Below are 19,880 nucleotides of genomic sequence, written 5' to 3'. Positions count from 1 at the left end.
CTCTCTCTCTCTAGTCACCGCCAAGTGAGATCTCTTCGGCGACGACGACAACGACGACCTCAGAACTCACGACTTCAACAACGACGACAACCACTCCACCTCTCTCTCTCATCTCTCGATCTATCTCTCACCAATGTTTCTCCCCTCGTTGGAATTGACTAGATCTCCTAGTCTTCAACCTCCGATGTTGTCAAGTCGAGCTCGAACGCCAACGACCGGTGGACGGCGAAAGAAGACTCGGCTGACACTTCTTCTCCGACATCTTCATTCTTCTCGACTCAAGCTCCTCAGATATTCAGGTCTGTACTTCTCAATTTTTCATCGTTTTGGTCTTTAAATACATTGATATATATTTTTCTCTAGTTCCGGATCTGTAATTGAGTCGTTGAACTTCAATTTCTCTATTGAAATGCTAGGTCAAACGCGGTGGGAACATGTCTTGCAGATCCAAAACTCTGACGTTTGATTCCTTCTCGGAGACTGAGGCCATCAACCTGGACTGAATCTCGATGGCGGCGACCTCAAAGGCATGGGAGACCTTGGCTGGCTTTCAGAGTCTCTGGTCAAGTGGAGGAGCAACAGAGGTGGAGGCAGATGGAATTCTTGGCGTTTTTGGTCCCAGAACCTGTTACTAGGAGTAATAAAGTTATTACCAAGGGTAATAAATTTACTATTAAGGGTTAATACACTTCCTTTTTTTTTTTTCTTTCATTTGGAGATTCATCTTCTGAAAACTGAACGTCGAAGTGGGAATAGACATTTTATTAGGGGTAATAAAATATCAGTCAACATTTATTACCCCTAATATATTGTTTATTAACTTATGTAAATCACTTAAAACCTTCTATATATTAGATTTGTGGATGTTATGATGATATTTTCGCTTGATAGAATTTTAATAAAAAAAAATATTGACCCCTAGTAAAAGTTAATTTATTGCCCTCAGTAAAATATTTTTCAACATTATTACCTCTAAAAAAAAACTTCCAACAAGGGTGTGGCATGGTATGGTTCCGCCAAGGTCCAGTGAAATTCATGTGAATCCGGTGAGATTTCGGTGACCGGAAAAATTTTGTCGACCGGCGAGATTCTGGTGGTCAGAGTCCGACGGCCAGTGATCGGAGTCTCACTTTCTCTTTTTACATGTTTAAGGGATAAGGGTAAAATGATATTAAACTAATATAGGTTCTTAAGAGTTTTAATAAAGATTTGTTCATTTGGGCACAAAAAGAGTGACTTTATATTGAAATGGGCTCTTGAAAAAGATTGTCATTGGAATAAGCAATGAGGAGATAAAATTAGTATTAAATGGGTATTTTCTATGAGTTGTGTCTTTTAGTGTATGGTTGCATAGTAAGCAATTCAATTCACCCTCGTAACCTTTGAGCAATAAATTTAGTATAGTTGGCAACACATTATTACAGGCTCACCAAACACACACTTGAACAGTTGAACCTTTCCAAGGACTTTTTCTCTCTACAACTTCTTACATAAGTCCAAAAAAGATCACCATATATTTAAAGTGGTAGTAAGAACTTCTGACACTTGTTCTCTTGATATCCAATATGCAGTCTTCATAGAGAATGTCTTTTTTTTTTCTTTCCCTAATATTAACTTCATACAATCCCTGATGGCCTGTTGTGAGGGTGTTTTTATGCTTGTTGGATTTAGAATAGCAAAACCCTCAATGCTTAAGCGAGACCAGGCCCAAAATCGATCGAGGAATGGATCCGGGATCGATTTTATTGTGATACGCTTGATAATAACGACAACGACTTGCCTGACAATAACGACAACGATTTTTCCATCTACAAAAAATAGTGAAGCTTGCAAGTGGATATGGCGGGGAGCTAGAAACCTGTGAGTTTAGTGAGAGAGAGAGCATGGTTTTAAGTCATGGAGGTTTATGGAGTGGGGTTGGTTAGGAATAAGGGATTGGAATTGTAGAGAAAATGCTTGATCTCTATTGGCTTAGATTTTCTGGGTTGTCGATGGCTCCCTCCCAGCAACAATGAGTTGTCATTTTTATAGCCGAGATGAGGGAGGTCAGTTACTACTAGAAACCACACGATTTGAGAGAAACCTCTCAATTTTGGACAAGTGGTTTCCAAGTTTTGGAGTGTGGTTTCTCCCATGGAAGCAAGTTGGTGAAGAGACTATGGATTCTCGTCTCAGCCTAGGGGTTGAAGGGCGACAATGGCAGGTATAGGGCGGTGCCTTACTGTTGTAAAATTGGCAAGATCTAGGGGATTACAAGATACAATGGTGATTTGGGTGTTGAATGGAGACATACCAGATTTCTTGAGAGTCTAAAAAAATCTGGATCATAGATTCATAGTAGTAAGTTTTCCTTCCCACTTGGAAATGATGGTGTATTGAGTTTCTAGACAGAGTTTAAAACTAAATGGGCTCTGAATAAAAAAATAATAGGTTTAATGCACTACCAGGACAATTAGCACTTTAGCCGACGAAAAAGTTTCGTCGGCCTGTTAGTTTAATTAATTCGTCGGCTAAGATTTTAGCCGACGAGCCTTCGTCAGCTAAGATTTCGTCGGGAAAGGTCGTCGGCGATGACTTTAGCCAACAAAACTAGTAGACGTCGTCGGCTATAGTCCTAGAGTTTAGCCGATGAAAAACATGTCGTCAGTTTTTTTCCCAGACTTTAGCCGACGAAACATTTAAGATATTCGTTGGCTAAAGTGTGTAATAAAAAATTAAAAAATAACTAAAGCCGACGAAAGATAGTCTGTTTCGTCGGCTTTAGAAGGGTTTAGCCGACGAAATATTCCATAATTCGTCGGCTAAACCTTATAAAAAAAAATTAAAAATACTATAGCCGACAAATTATGGCGTATTTCGTTGGCTATAAGTCCATTCCAGTTAAAAAAAAACCCAAAATTTCTAAATTACCATTCCAAGCAAGCTGCAAAATACACCAAAACATTTCCATATAACCAACAACAAGCACATAAAACTATATAATTCATCAACTACAAAAAATATAAATCTTCTAAATTAATATCCGCTTCTGGGGGCTGCTACGAAGGCTGCTGCGGAGGTTGCGGCGACTGGGGTAGCGGTATAGCTGTAGGCATAGGTGGAGCCGGAAGTCCCTGAAGCTGGGCAGCTGTAAAGTCCTGCATGTACTGGAACATCTGCCGCTGCTGGGCCTGCTGGATGGCATGTATCTCGGCAGCATAGGCTACCTGCGCGGCATTATAGGCAACCTGAGCAACTTGCTGTTCCCGTAGTCTCTGAACTTCCGACTCTAGCTGAGTCGTCCTGGTGGTCGTGGTCCTGCTGCTGGTCGAGGCTGCCTTTTGTTGAAATCCTAGAGTGGTCTTCAAGACCCCCTCGCTCTTCTTTCCTAGACCCCGGCAGTAGAAGTTGTATTGGGCATGGTTTTAATATCTCTCAGTAGTCCATATTAAGACTTTGTCCATCATACATGAACTTTGGTCCCAACCCTAAAATTATTGATGAACGTCTTCTTAACGATGGGGCTCACGGGATCCGTTACCTTCCACACTACATCCCCTCTATAAGCCCCAACAAACCTAGCTTGGCTCTACGTTTATAAGTATTGCATGTTACATTTGCATGGTGATTGCTCGAGAACTTAGTTAGACTTGTTACTTTTCGAGAAATGTCTTTTGGACTATAACAGGCTTGCATGAAGGCCCAATGAAGTCACAAGCATGCGTTAACTCCCAAATACGAACTTGCGGATTTTTGGGTATCAACACCTGTTATACGAGCTCCATACAAGTTTTTATTCTAAACCTTGAAGAAAAGTTTGCTACAAATTCAAAGTTGAAGAGAAACGTAATTTCCTCCAACTAGTAGTTGTAAATACTTTGATTTCTTGAAGATTTCATTTCATAGTTGCACATATCTTTTGGTTTTATGTTGGTTATTAATGTACGTAAAATTAAGGAATCGGTTTTCCTAGGGTTTCATTTGGGTTTTCACAAATTTGAATCAATCTGGTATATATACATACAATTTTAGAGATTCATGTACTTAAAATAGAGAATATGTTGGAGTTGAAGTATGGGGGATTAGAGAAATATTAATTTTTTGTTTATGTAGAAATTATAATGAAGTTGTTGGAGTTGCTTTGAGTTGTTGTATGTAGGGCTGCGTTTGGATCAGATCCATTTTTTTAAAACTAGGATCCGCGATCCAAACCGTTTAATTTTTTTGGATCGAATTTACATTTTTAAATACTTAATCCGAACTGATCCGGAACTGAAAAAACCGGTTCAGATCTCCGTTTTTTGTTCGGATCCGTAAAGCATGGAATTTGAGACATATTTCCATGAAAGCAAAGCCATTTCCAAGTTTTCAAAAGTTGCCTCTCTAAAAACTGAAACTAGGGTTTCGTTGGTGGCAGCGTTATTCCTCGGATAGACGTCGATCGAGCACGGCTGGGCACGTTGCAAGCGGGTTTCGGGCAATGCGGCGCATCGTGCAAACAAGGATTTGATCAAGGCGGTGACGTTAGTACAGTTCGGGGTCTTGGTTTTGGAGATGGGTCTCCCTATTCATAAGAGAGATCAACGAGGCGGTGGCGTCGACTTCTGCTCCGGCTTTAGGGTGGTGGTGTGACTGTCCAAATCTAGTTCGTGATCTGGTTTTGGTGGGGAGGCCTCGGTGGTAGCGGCTTAGACTCATATCTTTGGAGAACCGAACAGCTTTGCGGCACCAGATCCGATTTGATGCGAGGAAGAACTCCGGGACTTTGTTTTGAGGTTTAGCAAGAGGATGATGTTGATGTTGTGGTGGCTAGGCAGACCACCGGAGAGACGACCGTCAGCAGCAACCGACGTCGGGAACATGTCGGTGGCTGGGTGCTCAGTGTGGATGTCCTTAGCACATGAACATGGGCTTGGGTCTCTAAGATGGGCCTCAGCTCATAACCATGGGCTTAGGCCTCTAATATGGTTTCGGGCCAAGTCAAACAAGTTAGGGTTAGGGCTTGCCCAACCCTTATGGTTATGATAATTTGTTTTAGGTTTTGTTTTAGTTTTCTATTGGTTGTACTACATGGTAGTTTCTTTTAGGTTGCTTTCGGGCTACCTAGCATGGCTTCATTCTCTCGGCCCTTACAGGCAGGTCATGTTGTAATTACAATTTTCCGGTTTGGTATGAAATGCTTCATGTCCATGTTTCAATAAAAGTTTTCAAAAGTTTAAAACTTGGAAACAAAATAACATTAAACATTAAGCAACATTATCACTAAGAAAGAGTATCCAAATTCAGAAACTAAGAGAAGAATGAAATTGCTTAGCTTACCTCTTGGAGAACGCATTTGCAAACAAACTAGAGAAGAAATGGTTGAGAAGAGAGAAAGACTAAGAGAGACGACTAGGCGAGAGATTGGGTGTTGAAACCTCAAAGTTTTGTGTTTTATCCTTGAGACCTAAAATAGATATAGTTTAATCCAACGGTTATTCGGATTTTTGTATTTTTTTTTTTTAAGATCTAATCCGAACATGAATTTTGTTATACGGATCAGATCCATCAATATGTGTTTTTCTCATAATCAGGATCCGATTTGAACCGCCTTATTTAGATTGGTTTGAGTTGGATCCTGACCAAACATGCGGCCCTAGTTGTATGCACCTTTGACCTTGACTTTGACTCTATTATATATCAACTTAACACTGCTGAATAAAATTTTAGAATCAGCTAGTTATATTACAATTTTCATTAATTGATAATTGAATATACTCCCCTAGGCGCGGAGTTTCAAATTATTTCACTAGAATAGAAAAATCTATTTGATATTGAACCGTTGGTTCTAAGTCATCTTTGACGATAAATCAACAATTCAAACAGCAATGAATTCTTAATCCTTATTTAGGCTTTATTTGTTAAGTTTCTTTTCTTCAATATACAATCGAAACCCAATGTTTCGTAGATTTTTTCTGTATCAAACCCACTTAAGGGCATATTGACAAGTTAAAACATAAAACTGACGTACTTATCAAAGACCGAAACCCTAGGTCCCCTAGGATTCGAGAGCAGGGCGGCGGTGTTTCATTTTGGATCTCTGTCTATTGTAGGACGCCTTTGGCGTAGTTCTGGTTGTCGAACGATGGTGAGGAGTCTGTGTCTGCATTGGTGTGTGGGCTTTGTGATTTATTTTCGTTTTGGTGAGATCTTGGTGGGGACGATGGTTCTAGGGCAGAGTTCATTGAGGTTTATCTTCGCTGCAGCAGATTGAGATATGAATCGGCAGATTGAGGCTTGAAGGAGGCGGTGACTGAAATCCAATTTCGTGACTGATTTGCAGGCGGGCGACTTGATTTTATAGGTGTAAGCACGCAATCATGATGTGGAGGTCAAGGAGACCGCAGGATTAAGTCGGCGGTGGGTGGCTCCGACAAATTTAGGTTGGGCTGGTGCAATCGAATATGGCAGAGAGAAAGGAGCCATATATGTGCCTCGGCTTTGTCTTTTTCTTTGTCGGGTCTGATTGGATTGGGCTTTAGTTAGATTTGATGTGGGTCTGCTATGGAAAAGATCTCTTTTAACGTTTTACAACTCCTCTCTTTCTTTTCAACTCGATAAAAGGCACACCATTGTCACTTAGGCCTGATTCGATTGAATGTAGGAGTCGTTGTTAGAGGTTGGAAAGTTTTATGTTTTCTAGTTTGTCATATCCTCTACCTTTTTTGATGTAGTTTTGAGGTTGTTTTCAATTCTTAAATGTAAGTCGATTTAGCTTTGATATGCATTTGTATGTTCTTCAAACTATTCATGGTTGACTTTTTGCTCGTCATTAATGCAGTTTTTTTGTTTTTCCCTTTCCCCTCAAAAAAAAAATAAAAAAATATACGATTGGAACCCAAAAGAGACTTTTGAACAAGAATTCCTAGCTATAAGACGGCAGAGAAAGAGAGAGTAATATAACATATTCATTTGACCTAAGGGTTGGAAGAGAATGCCAGATTGTCGGTTGTCATCATTCAAATTTAAATTTGATCTAACTATATATTTAAACGTTTCTATTAGAGATGTTCTTATGAACGTTCAAGATAGTATATTCCACGAAGTTACACTTGCATATTTAGTATCTGGCCAATAATGTGATATATTTATGATTTACAGTCTCCACGTTCACCTAGCTTCATAACAAACAACAGAGCGTTGACCTTGTTTCAGACATAGAAAGACAAAAACCCATGCACCTAGGATTCGATCTCTATCAATCTTCACGTAACATGACATAACTGAGTCGATTGTAACAAGGTTCATCATCAACTCTATATAACAGCAGATCGATAGAGTTCGAGTAGAAAGCTAGAGTATGCCGGAACAAAGCACGACCTTGGGTTTCATCGGGGATGTTTACATCGAAGATAATGAAACCTAGCTAGCTCTTCAATATAATTATACTTCTTGCACACATAAGTTAATTAGCCCTCTTAATTTAACTAATAGCTAGCTTCTACTAACCGGCCAAAGGAAAATTAAAAGCTTTGGATTAAATAGAATAAACGCAAGTTTTTGTTGCTTAGTTACCTCAAATCACAAGTTCCAGTCAATATGGATGTCGATAAGTTTGATTTCCCAAGTAATTAAGTATTACGAAGTACCTCAAGCACGTACATCAGTCTGAGTATTAATTTTTGCATGCATGCAAAATCATATATATAAATCCTCATTAGTTGGTTTTGTGTACTATCTTCATTGCAGGCGCAAACGATCGATCGTGTATGCTAGCTTGTATAATTGACTCAAATTAACATGCTTTTGAGAGTAGTTTCTCATGTATTGGAAATATAAGACATCGATCGCTAACAAAGTATTGCACCACAGCACCAGACAACCTTTACCCAGTTAATAATTTCTTACTCAAATGGCAAATTCTATTTTCTTCAACTGTTGTTGGGACATAGATCAATCTTTACATAAGAAGGGGAAAACTTACGTTATGGTGTACATCACAATAGGGTAAAATGATCATTAGTAAGTCTGTAATTTACGGTTAATTTGGCCGGAACTCTTGATCGCTGATCGTCCGTACAACAACTGTAGTTATTTTCAACATCGTTATCATTGGTAGTATATATGCTCATATATGATCATCGCATCCTCAATGGAAAATGCTGTATTAAATCACTTGTTTAACTCAACGAGCTGAGTATGTAGTTTTGGAACATGCTGCAAATTAGAGACAGCGACCAATCTGCAAACAAGGAAAATTTTACTGCTGGCAGCAGGGATTAAGATACTGTTAATTAGTGTTTATGTTGGTAAGCTGGGGACACGTGTACAGCTTCTCCATTAAGCTTGGTTCGTACGTGGAAAACTATGTGGCTGAAAGCATTGATGTGTTATATATGAGATCCTCTTCAAAATCCAATTGAAGATTTAGAACCATCAAGGACAATGATGCATGCAGTGACAGTCGAAATGTTTGTCATATTCCGACTCATTACAGCCAGTGTCCAGCCAAATTTGAGCACCAATGCTGGGTCGCAGTAAAACATCTAATGTTTTTACAGCCTATATTGTAGTAATAATTTCAAGTTCCACCATTCTGCATCATGCTGAATGCTTCGATATATTACTGCTGTCCGTATATATGTTGAGATACAGAAAATTACGTCGAGTCGGTAGAATCGAAGAGAACTGTTCTTACAGCATGCAAGATAAAGAGACATCCTCACGAGATTCTGTTCAATTGCCAGTTCAAGCATTACCTCCCCATCTGTAATACCGTTTGCTATATCCATAATACACATTAATTAACAACACGTTAATTCATATAAAAACATTACATTGTTGTAAAAAATCCATTTTGAATTTTTATAAGGGATAAATTACATCGAATTGAGACCCTACTCACAAATGCTTTGTTTTAAAATAAGTATTGGCAGAGAATCACTCAATCCAAACAGGTTGGTTCGAAGAATGTAATTCCAATATGAAAATCCAAATAGGTTGCTGTCCCTCGGTCCTTTTCTTTCAAGAGTTGAAGAATTTACGTGAGAGAGGGATCAACACTTTGTTAACTATCTTACCTAATGTCGGTATCTGCATGAAAATTCACGTATATATAATGCCTCTTCCACAGGTATTGCTTTACATTTCCAACTGTTTTGCTTGATATTATCGTTTGCTTCTTTTATATTCCCCCAATCTCCAAAAACACTTCTCTGTTCCGATGGAAATGGAACCAGTCTTTAGTGCTTCACCCAATTTCCAATTACCTCCTGGTTTCAGATTTCATCCATCTGATGAAGAACTCATTGTTCACTATCTACAAAGAAAAGTCACTTCGCGGCCGCTTCCAGCACACTTGATCACAGAAATCGATCTCTATAAGTATAATCCATGGGAGCTACCAAGTCAGTTCTGCAGCATTCACTCCTTTCCTTCGTGGTTGCTTATATTCAGATCAAACAATAATATCTGAATGTATTTTCGCTTGTTTCATGACTTGGCTTGTGCAGAGATGGCTTTGTTTGGGGAGGATGAATGGTACTTCTTCAGCCCGAGAGAAAGGAAGTATCCGAATGGGGAGAGACCTAATAGAGCAGCAGCTTCTGGTTATTGGAAGGCTGCTGGAAGTGACAAGCCAATTCTCACCACTTGTGGAATATCGAAGCGCATAGGAGTAAAGAAGGCTTTGGTCTTTTACACTGGTCGAGCTCCAACAGGATCTAAAACTGAATGGATCATGATCGAGTATAGACTTCTCGACAGTTCAATCAAACCCTCGAAATCAAAAGGGTCTATGAAAGTAAGTGTAATTTTGAATGCATTATTGAGATTGCATATATGTGCATCTCCAATTAAAACATGGAGCAAACTAATCGCTCATGTATGCATGGGTGACTGATAGAAGTGGAAAGGACTCGAGGGTGAGAAGGTTCTCATGTTAGGCTTGCTAACTTACTCTAAGGAAATAGGTTAAAAAAAACTAACTTTAGGTTCAGCAACTTGACATCCCTATGAAGATCACAGAAGCAGCATATTCTTTGGGAAGATTTCCTCTTAGAGAAAAAGAATTGAAATCTTCTCTTCAACATTTTCATCTTCTATATATTCCAGACGTCAACAGTCGTCCCTATAGGGCTGTGCTCAAAGGCCATATAGCTAGCAGTGAGTTACGAAAGCTTGACAAATATTGCATCTACGCATCAATGCATTGAGAGCAAGCTTTTCCTATAACTTATTCGTGTATATATTAGCTCGTTAATTATTCCTTCAGATTAACGATGTTCAATTTTGTGCAAATCATTGTGTATCTAAAACTATTAATTCAAACAGCTGTAAATGTCTCTATTAGCTAGGATAGTACAGGATATACAATTTTACATCAAATCGTGCTTCAATTTAAGTCTGCTCTATGTTTACATTTTCAATATATTACAGATATTTTGTTGGACAGGAACAATGTTAATCAATAACAAAAATAAAAAATTGTGATCGAATGCGTGGTAACAAAAGTTGCTTCCTTATCTCACAGTTGGATGATTGGGTACTATGCCGGGTTCAACAGAAAGGAAACACATCAAAGAACAAATGTAACAGTCAAGGTTCTAGCCCTGAATATTGGAGTGGCCTACAGAAAGTTGAGCAGACACAGCATACATATGCCAACCCTAATACTGAGATGATCACTGATTTCCTCTACAAGGACTGTACACTATTAGCTTCCATCCTTGCTGGTCAAGCTCCACCTATTTCAAGTGTGAGCTTCCAACGGACCAACAATGGCTATGAAGCTGGTCCTAACTATAAGGTAAATTCAACGATATCCATTTCTTCTCCGGGACTTATTTCTGAGACGCTAAAAAGGAAAAGTACAGAAGAAATCACAAAGAAAAATCCCTTTCGAATCGACAACAATCTAGCCAGCAAGAGCAACAACGAGGATCTTCTTCCCAGCAAGAGAATGGAAGAAAACTATATCAGCAGCTACAATCACAGCCACTCTCAAAATGATATAGTCAAAGCTAATCCAATAGATACCACTGACTATGAAGAACTCAATGAAATGGCCATTCTTGGTAGATATTTTTCAGAAATTTGAGTGTCATCACTAAAAGGAAAGCTGGCGAATTTTCAAGCGGTACAGCATGAAATGTAAACAAGGTGTATAGTACATGGATCGGCGTCCAAGACTGGACAACGAATATAACCAGAAATAATAACTTATAGTTTGGTAACTGCATATCTATGTGGAGCAGGTTCTCCTGGTTGTGTATATTTGCTGTTGTCTTTACAAGATCTTGAAATAATTATAGTCTCTTAGCGCGCTACACATGACAGTTATGCTTCACCATGGATTGAACTAGAAAAAACAACACATGCATAATGATATTTCCTTTCATGAAGTTATCAATTGTTTTTATACGCATATGCAAATAAAACTTAGGTACTATCCTACATTTCGATGGGTAATAATATACCTACTTGTTTTCCTCCAAGCAATCTGTTAAGGTCAAGACTTGCAAGAAAACAAAATAATTTTACATATTGTGAAAAATTAGGAGAATGGATGCTCTATCAGCCGAAACAAATAACTTTAATTTTACTTTACATAGAAAAAGGGAAATTCTACGGTGTCAACATGTATATCATTAATTCACACATTTACAAATATGAGAACAACTTTGTTTTTTTATTTTTTTCAGGTAAACAACTCAAATATTACAATTTCATGAGTCCAACTCACAACTTCTTACTTATTAAGGGGAGACTATACCGCTAGACCAAATGGTACTGGGCAAAACAATTAGCTTTGTTGTCACTGTTATAAAAAGAGTCATTATTTGTGTAAGAGGTGTTTACTTACTAAAGACATTTTTACAAGTTTATGAAAAATTAGTTGTCAGCACCCAATGTGGTAACTTTGTTCGATCAATTATATGTTAAATGTAGAATGAATGTATATTTGGCTAAAGATATGATGCAATAACATTATTTATGTCCAATTATATGTAATATTTACCACATTAAGCTTAAAGGTATATAAAGTCCTTGTTAGAGTAAAGGAATTTCTCATTTGAGGAATTCAGATCAAGAAGTGTTAAATAATTGTATGTATGGCATACAATATGATATTGTAAAATTATAGATAACTGTACAAAAAACTACCATAAAATATCAAATTATATTATAGTTTCTTCAAGATTTAGTATTCAGGGGCCATATAAACTAAAGATGTTAAAAAGATATACATAGAGCGAGGATCCTTAAAATGGAAGAATATTGTACCAAACCAGATATGGTCCAAGAAGCTGCTGAAGCATTTTATAAGTAACTTCATCTCAGTATACTGCAAAAACGAAAGAAACAATAAAGAATTTCATTTACTGAACATTAGTGTAGAAAATTTCTGTAATAAGCGATAGACTGATAGGTAGGCATTTTGGTTTGTAAGACATGTCCACCAAAACATCTACTAATAGATATCATTTGTTAAATACAAATAATCTATGCAAAGAAAGAAATTTGCGATGACTTTATTAAGACCTTCATGTTTTATGAGCTATGTCCCAGAAAACAACACTCTCAAGATACTTACTTGTATAGATATAAGGCGATCCCCAGAATTATACACAGCAAAGTAATATCAATGCAGAAATTTCGGCTCGATCTCATCTGCAGGTAAATCAATGTTCTTAATATTGGAGCTACAGCAGCTAGCTAGCTTCGAAAGAAGTAGTGTGAAACTGTAATTGATCAGTAAGATAAGCTTATGGCTACCTTGTAAAGATTTTCCTTAAGCCTCACATTATTATTTTTAATGTCAGATGTCACCTTATCCACCTGTAAAAGCACCAAACCATCACTAAGAATGAACTTATACACTGTACGAGTGCAACATTACTCGTCTCATGGTGTGATTTAAAAGAAATTTTTTGACTAACAGAAGAAAGGTTCACCTTCGTATCTATCTCATCAATTAACGGGACCTGTCGATCCATTTCCTGAACATAGTGAAACAATGATCAATCTCTCATTCTTCTAATAGCAAAAGGAAACAGAGTTATGTGGATCTCTACCAACCTCATTCATATCTTGTGCCAATTCTTTCAGCGTACCCAATCCTTCTGATATGATATCTAGACCTTGATCCTGCACGAAAGAACAACTAAATCAAATTGAAGTTTCATGACACAAGACTAAGAGCAATTGCCTCTTTTGATTATAGAGAACGCATAAAAGCGACTAAATTAATTAGGAGCTGTATATGCCTGTCTCGTCTTCCGCATTTCATACTCATGCCGAAATTGATTCGACTCTTCAGTTTGCTGAAAAAACTCATTCTTAAAATTTCCATCTGAATAGTAAAGAAACAGGCGAGCGTTAAAAATAGATCAAAATGTGAATATCCATTAAAGTAAACCCTTATTAGAAGTATTGAAGAGGAATAGATCCCACATCAGAAAAGTGACAAATAAAATATAACTTATATGTGGATGGATCTTATCCAATTGTACCGAGGCCTTTGTGATTAAAACCCAACCTTTTAAAGGTGGTTAAGTTGGGACAGTATTGATACAATGTGATCCTGTCGTTGTTTAACATGGTATCAGAGCGGGTCCCTCTCCAATTACTTCTTCAATTCTCATGGGCCCAATTTGGGTTCATTCTCTCGTCTGGTCCGGGATTCTATTCTCTCGCCCGGTTCCGGCTTCTTGTCTCACCATCGGAATGTTCCGATTGGATTGTCACCAATTAAGTGTCCCTTGGTTCGTTCCGTCCCGATTCATTCCACGTGCGGACCTTGAGTCAGGTTGCACGTGAAGGGGCGTATTAGAAGTATTGGAGAGGAATAGATCCCACATCAGAAAAGTGACAAATAAAATATAACTTATATGTGGATGGATTTTATCCAATTGTAGCGAGGCCTTTTGTGATTAAAACCCAACCCCTTAAAGGTGGTTAAGTTGGGACAATATCGGTACAATGTGATCCATGGGCCACGCTTGTCGCTGTTTAACAACCCTAACAAATTAAGCATAATATACATTGATTACCTGATGAGTCAAACTTTATATTTTTATGAGATGCTGAAGATGCCCAAACTCCAACTTTAGTGGCAGGAGCTTCTGTCCCATCTGGTATTTCTTGAATCCTCTCAGGCAATGTAAAAACCAGATCAATGCGTGTTTCTAGATCTTCTTTGGACAACCCTTTTACCTGTTGTCGAAGCACATTATAAGTATAGTTACAATTTTGGAGTTTGGCAAATTCGGACCGGATACCTTAAAAAGATTGCTATAACAAATCCAGATTCAAAAGATAAACGTCTTGGTATGAACCTGCTTCACAATCTTTTCCATGCCATTTGATGTGTTTATTATTTTGCATCATTATGTTATGACCAATTAATTATACATCTTATGTGCAAGTTTATGTGATGGCATATGCATGGACAAGATTTCTTATTGTTGGTTGCAAGATTCCTTATTATATGCTGTTATGCAATATCAAGTATCACCCCGGCCTACTCCAAGTCATGGATGCTCTTGTGTTGCAAGGCTGTTGCTTCAAAAAATTTATTTCCGAAAATAGGAAATGGTTCATGCAGATAGTGCAGTCACACACTACTAGAGATGTACCCTTTAATGACACTTATTTTATGACGTTTCGGGATAAACGTCATTGTAGGGGGCTTCCATGACGTTTAGGGCAGCAAACGTCATGGATGTAAAACACGGAGCAATTATATATCGTTTTATAAACGTCATGGTAAAACACTTACTATGACGTTTATTTTTCGTCATCAATAGGTTTCAATGACGGTTTTGGTCTGTCATGCATATCGGTTGGGCCATGACAGTTTATTACTGTCATCAAAAGTTTTGGGAAAAATTTTGACACTGTGCCCAAAATTTGGCTTCGCGCCTGACCTAAAATTTGGCTCTAAAATTTTGAGTTTCAGTTTGAGTTCGTTCCCTTTAGTTTTAACTCACTTGCCTAAAATTTCTCTCACCCAAACTCAATCTCAAACTTCACTTTCCAATTTCTCTCTTGCAAATCAGTCACCTAAACTCAATCTCACAGTCGATCCGAATCTCATCCCAAACTCGATCTCTCACCCAAATCAGTCACCCCTCTCCCAAATCTCATCCCCAAATCTAACACCCCTCTTCCAAAATCTCATCCCCAAATCTCATCCAAATCTGTCCCACTGCTCTTCACCCTAATCCCAATTGTTTGAGAGTAGAAATAGCTTCTGGACAAGAAGAGAAACCCAGAGAACAAAAGATAGAGAGAGGAACAGCCTTTTCAATTTCGTTTTTGGCAAAGGTAGATTCCATACTTCCTATACCTTTATTTCAATTTGTTCTTGTTTTTAGTTTTTGATTATGATTCTTTTGTTTATTTATGGTTGGTGATTTCGAATTCTCAGACTTGTAAAGATAGGAATCCAGTTCGAATCTGTTGTGTTAGGTTCCAATTAGAATCGTTGTAGTTGTAACTCAAGAACTATGTTCTTGAGTTTGGGTGTCCAAAGTAGATTTTGTGTATCCTTTTGATTTAACTGTTTGTTATGTTTAAAATGATTTCGTGTCCTAGCAATCTGTTCCTTCCATTCTGAAGTTTTATAACTTGTTTTGTACTTCAAAGGATCGAATTAAAGCTTCCAAAAACTAAGTTTTATTGTTGCTGGAAATTTCCAGAATTCTGCAGAAAAAGCTGATTTTCTTGCCTACTTTGAGGCATGATATCTTTCAGCTCATGCCTTTTTTATAGAATCCCAAAGTACCTTTGTAAAGCTCATATATCTACCTATGTTTGTATTAAATTTCACATGATTTGGTTAATATTTGGTTTGTCAAATTGCTTGCCAAAAACAGTAGCAGATTCAGCCAAAAGCTGAATTTTCTGGGTTTTCAGATTTTTGCTTCAACTTTGAGAGAGCCTAACTTTCTGTTCAGGGCTTTGTTTTCAAAACTCAAGCTATGTACTTAAAGCTTGTAATCTCATCTTTACAATAGGCTTTGGTTCATAAACTTTTGTTGGATTTGAGTGAGTGGAAAATGAAGCCAAAAACACCATCTTACACACTGTTTTGACACAAGACTGATAGATGAAATCTTGTTCTAACTCAGTCTTTTCTTTAACAGCTGATTCCTATGTTTTGCAGTAGCTCATTAAACAACTTTTGAGTCTTATTTTGTATATGTTTTATAGTTTAGAGTTTCTTATTTATGTATATTACTTGCAACATAGTACTAAATCTAGTTTTTCATTCTTTGTATGTACTTTACCTTTTGGGTAAGGTTCCGGAGACGATCTTGGCAATCCACAAGTGTGAGAGGTGGTGTTGGATCTTAAGTTTTGCTGTGCAATCGAGGTAGGGTTTGATGGGGTGTTTGTGTTATTATTATTTATGCTATTACTTGATTTGTTTGATATTGAATTGTTGATGACATTGGATGATTTGTGAAATTGGATTATTTGGTATTGGATTGTTTGACATTGAATTGTGTGGCAATATTCGAATTAAATGTGGATGATATTGAGATCTTGAATTGATTATGATATGTTTATATTTGAAAGCATGTGTTTTTAAGTGGAATCTATATTATTACATGACGTTATTATATTAAAACTTATAGACCTATCAAATAAAACTTATAAATAAAACTATAATACCTATCAAATAAAACTATAATACAAGCTTAAGCTTAAGCTTCACTGATTGAGTGTTTATTTGTTTGGTGTTTTATTTAATTGGCAGCTCTAAATTCTTGTTATTAGGATGTTAATAGAGTTATTGTTGCTACTTTAATTTGATTTTTGTTTTGCGCATCCGTATAACATGTAGCTGTTTGGATTTGTAAATTTTGGTAGGTGTAATGCAATTATAATTTAGCATGAATAAGAGCTGGATATCTTGGGATCCAAATAGTTCCCAGTACAAAAAAAGGTTAAAGATTTTATTGAAAACTCTAAGAAGTTTGCAAGGAATCCTGACAGGGTCATCTGTCCTTGCTTAATCTGTCGAAACCGTAATCCACGAAATGATGAAACGATATTGTTTCATTTGACCAAATATGGATTTGATCCGACATATAAGGTCTGGGTCGCTCATGGTGAGCCAAATTTATTAGGAAGATGTGCAAAAGTTGATGAGTTTGCAAAATCAGCTGATATTTATGAGGATACTGAAATGGTTGAAGTGCATCAGATGTATGAAGATGTTTGTTTTCGGTTACCAATTGAAGGTGAATCCCCTAGTTTAATGAATGTAGATGATAGGTATCAGAAAAAGATTTCAGACGCTGAAGTTCCTCTATACCCTGGTTGTACAAAGTACTCAAAACTTTCAGCCACCTTAATTATGTATACGTTGAAAGCTGAATCTGGTCTATCTAATTCTGGCTTTGATAAGTTCATGAGTGTGTTTGAAGATATGCTACCAGAGGCAAATACTTTCCCCGAGTCACTGTCCACAGTCAAGAAAACACTTAAAGATTTTGATTTGTGGTATGAGAAGATAGATGCATGTGTCAATGATTGTATCTTGTTTAGGGGAAAGGACTATGAGAACTTACAAAAATGTCCTGAATGTGATGCTCCGAGGTATAAAGTAAACCCACGTACTGGCAAGATAAAAGAAGGAGTTGGTGCAAAAGTATTACGCTACTTTCCTATAATTCCAAGACTTCAACGGATGTTTCTTTCAGCATCTGTATATGAGCAGTTAACATGGCATTGTAGTCATCACAGTCAAGATGGCAAGATGCGTCATCTTGTGAACTCAGTTTGTTGGAGTTCCATAGATAAAAAATACCCTACTTTTGCATCTGATCCGAGGAATCTGAGATTTGGACTTGCAACTGATGGTTTCAACCCGTTCAGTAATCTTAGCTCCACACATAGTCTTTGGCCAGTTATCCTAGTCATCTATAATCTTCCACCAAATGTGTGCATGTCTTCTGAAAATTTAATGCTAAGCTTACTCATTCCAGGCCCTAAACAACCTGGAAATGACATTGATGTATACTTGCAGCCCCTTATAGATGACTTAAAACTGCTGTGGGATGGTGTTGATATGCATGATGCCTATTCTAAAGCCATGTTTAACCTCAGAGGTATCCTAATGTGGATTATTAATGATTTCCCGAATATGGGAATTTATCTGGGTTAACCAATAAAGGAGAATTTGCTTGTCCTGTTTGTGGTCCTGAAACTTGCTCTTACTGGCTACCACTTGCCCGTAAGACTATTTACGTGGATCATAGAAGATTTCTGTTAGCAAACCATGTCTTTCGTAGAAAACATAAGTGGTTCAATGGAAGAAAGGAGAGAAGGGTGAGGTCTAAAATATTTACAGGAAGAGCTACAATTCGTGCTTTAGCTGGGTTCTCAAATAAGTGGGGAAAAAACAGAAGAAACAGAAGAAACTTACAAAAGGAGATCCAGCCAAGTTATTAAAAAAGAAGTCCTTATTTTTTGAATTGCCATATTGGGAGGTCAGCATTATATTCTTACTGTTATATACTACTTTAAATTAATAGGATTGTGATGGGGAATTATAAGTTTGATATGTATTTTGTTTGCTAAATTCATACAGGAATTGCTTGTGCGACATAATTTGGATGTCATTCACATTGAAAAAAATGTGTGTGAGAGTGTTTTAGATACAATCTTAGATGTGAAAGAAAAATCAAAAATTGGGGTAGCTTCACGTAGAGATCTAGAGTTACAAGAATTAATGGAAGATGTTCCAGAAGAAGCAAGAGAAGATAAGCTGGAAGATAAACCCAAAAATGATGTCTGGGGTCTTTTGTTGGTAATGTCCTTGCTTAACCTTCTGTTTTTCCTTTTTTGATTTCTGCTGTAATATTATACCAAGTATTTTAACTATGTATTATTCCACTTAACTGTGATATTTTTATCTGTTCTTATGTAGCAACAATATAAGGTGGATCTTATTCATAAGCCATACATCCTCCAACAAATGGGAAGGCTTTGGAGAGCTTATAAGTCTGAACTCACCAGTAGCGTGATGACTGTTCTAGATTCTCGTCGCAACAGGACAGAAATTGCACGGCTCCTCGGTTTGATTAAACTAGCTGATGTGCCACAGGCAGAGTGGGATGCATTTGTGGCAGAAAGAAGCTCGAGTGAATGGAAAGTAAGTCATTTTGTATTATGTTTGTGTGTTAAAGTAGCCTTGAAATGACAAATATATAGTACCTAATTAATGTGAAATTTGTCTGTTATAATTTGCAAGAAAAAAGTGAAAAAATGAAGGCAGTAAGGGCTAAACAACTTCTTCCTCACACTCTAAGCCGAAAAGGGTATGCAAGAGAGGAGTACGAGCATGTAAGTAAAAAAATTTCCAGCCTCCATAATTGAAATATTATTGTTGATATGTAGAAACCTCATATGTGATCTAACATGTGTACTCCTGTTCTTAAAAGAAACTGAAAACTGGACAAACGACACGGTCGTTTCTTAAAGGCCATGAGAAATCCAAAAATAAGTATGTTCAGGAAAAATGTGTAAGTACTCCATGACCAAATTGTTTCTTTAATTTGTAGGTACATAGTTTAATTTGTATTCTAATATACATGATTTTTGTTTCCAAATGTTTTGTTTAGGCTGAGATGGAAGCCAAACTTGCCCAGCAACCTCCTACTGAAGGGCCTATTGCTGTAAAGCATGATGTACTAAGTCAAGTACTTGGTAAGGAGAAAAATGGCCGTGTCCGAGGTATGGGAGCAGGCATCACACCTTCAAGGGTAGATGCCCAACTGCAAACTGGTTGTTGGAAACAAGCATTTGAGGAAAAACTTGAGGCGAACTATGAAAGGACAAAGATGCTGGAGGAAATCGTTTTTCGACTGGTAATTATCTCTTCATATGTTTATATATATATATAT

The 19,880-nt window shown here is 37.3% G+C and overlaps 1 protein-coding gene and 1 pseudogene across 2 annotated transcripts in view; both read right to left on the bottom strand.

Moving 5' to 3' along the window:
- The window catches only part of LOC101295121, a 141,616-nt pseudogene that overhangs the window by 93,769 nt on the left and 27,967 nt on the right, over positions 1 to 19,880 (bottom strand). The window lies entirely within an intron of this gene.
- LOC101312425 (syntaxin-71-like) overlaps positions 12,550 to 19,880 on the bottom strand; it is an 11,066-nt gene continuing 3,735 nt past the window's right edge. Inside the window, exons 3-8 of the mRNA XM_004294969.1 lie at positions 14,013 to 14,175; positions 13,227 to 13,312; positions 13,039 to 13,107; positions 12,915 to 12,959; positions 12,736 to 12,798; positions 12,550 to 12,630 (exon numbers count right to left, since the gene is read on the bottom strand). Coding sequence (XP_004295017.1) covers positions 12,550 to 12,630; positions 12,736 to 12,798; positions 12,915 to 12,959; positions 13,039 to 13,107; positions 13,227 to 13,312; positions 14,013 to 14,175 — 507 coding nt within the window. The remainder of the gene's footprint in view (positions 12,631 to 12,735; positions 12,799 to 12,914; positions 12,960 to 13,038; positions 13,108 to 13,226; positions 13,313 to 14,012; positions 14,176 to 19,880) is intronic.

Source organism: Fragaria vesca, linkage group LG3 (assembly GCF_000184155.1).
Source record: "Fragaria vesca subsp. vesca linkage group LG3, FraVesHawaii_1.0, whole genome shotgun sequence".
Taxonomy (NCBI): domain Eukaryota; kingdom Viridiplantae; phylum Streptophyta; class Magnoliopsida; order Rosales; family Rosaceae; genus Fragaria; species Fragaria vesca.
The sequence above is the reverse complement of the archived record's forward strand: the minus strand, read 5'-3'. Positions and strand labels throughout refer to the sequence as shown.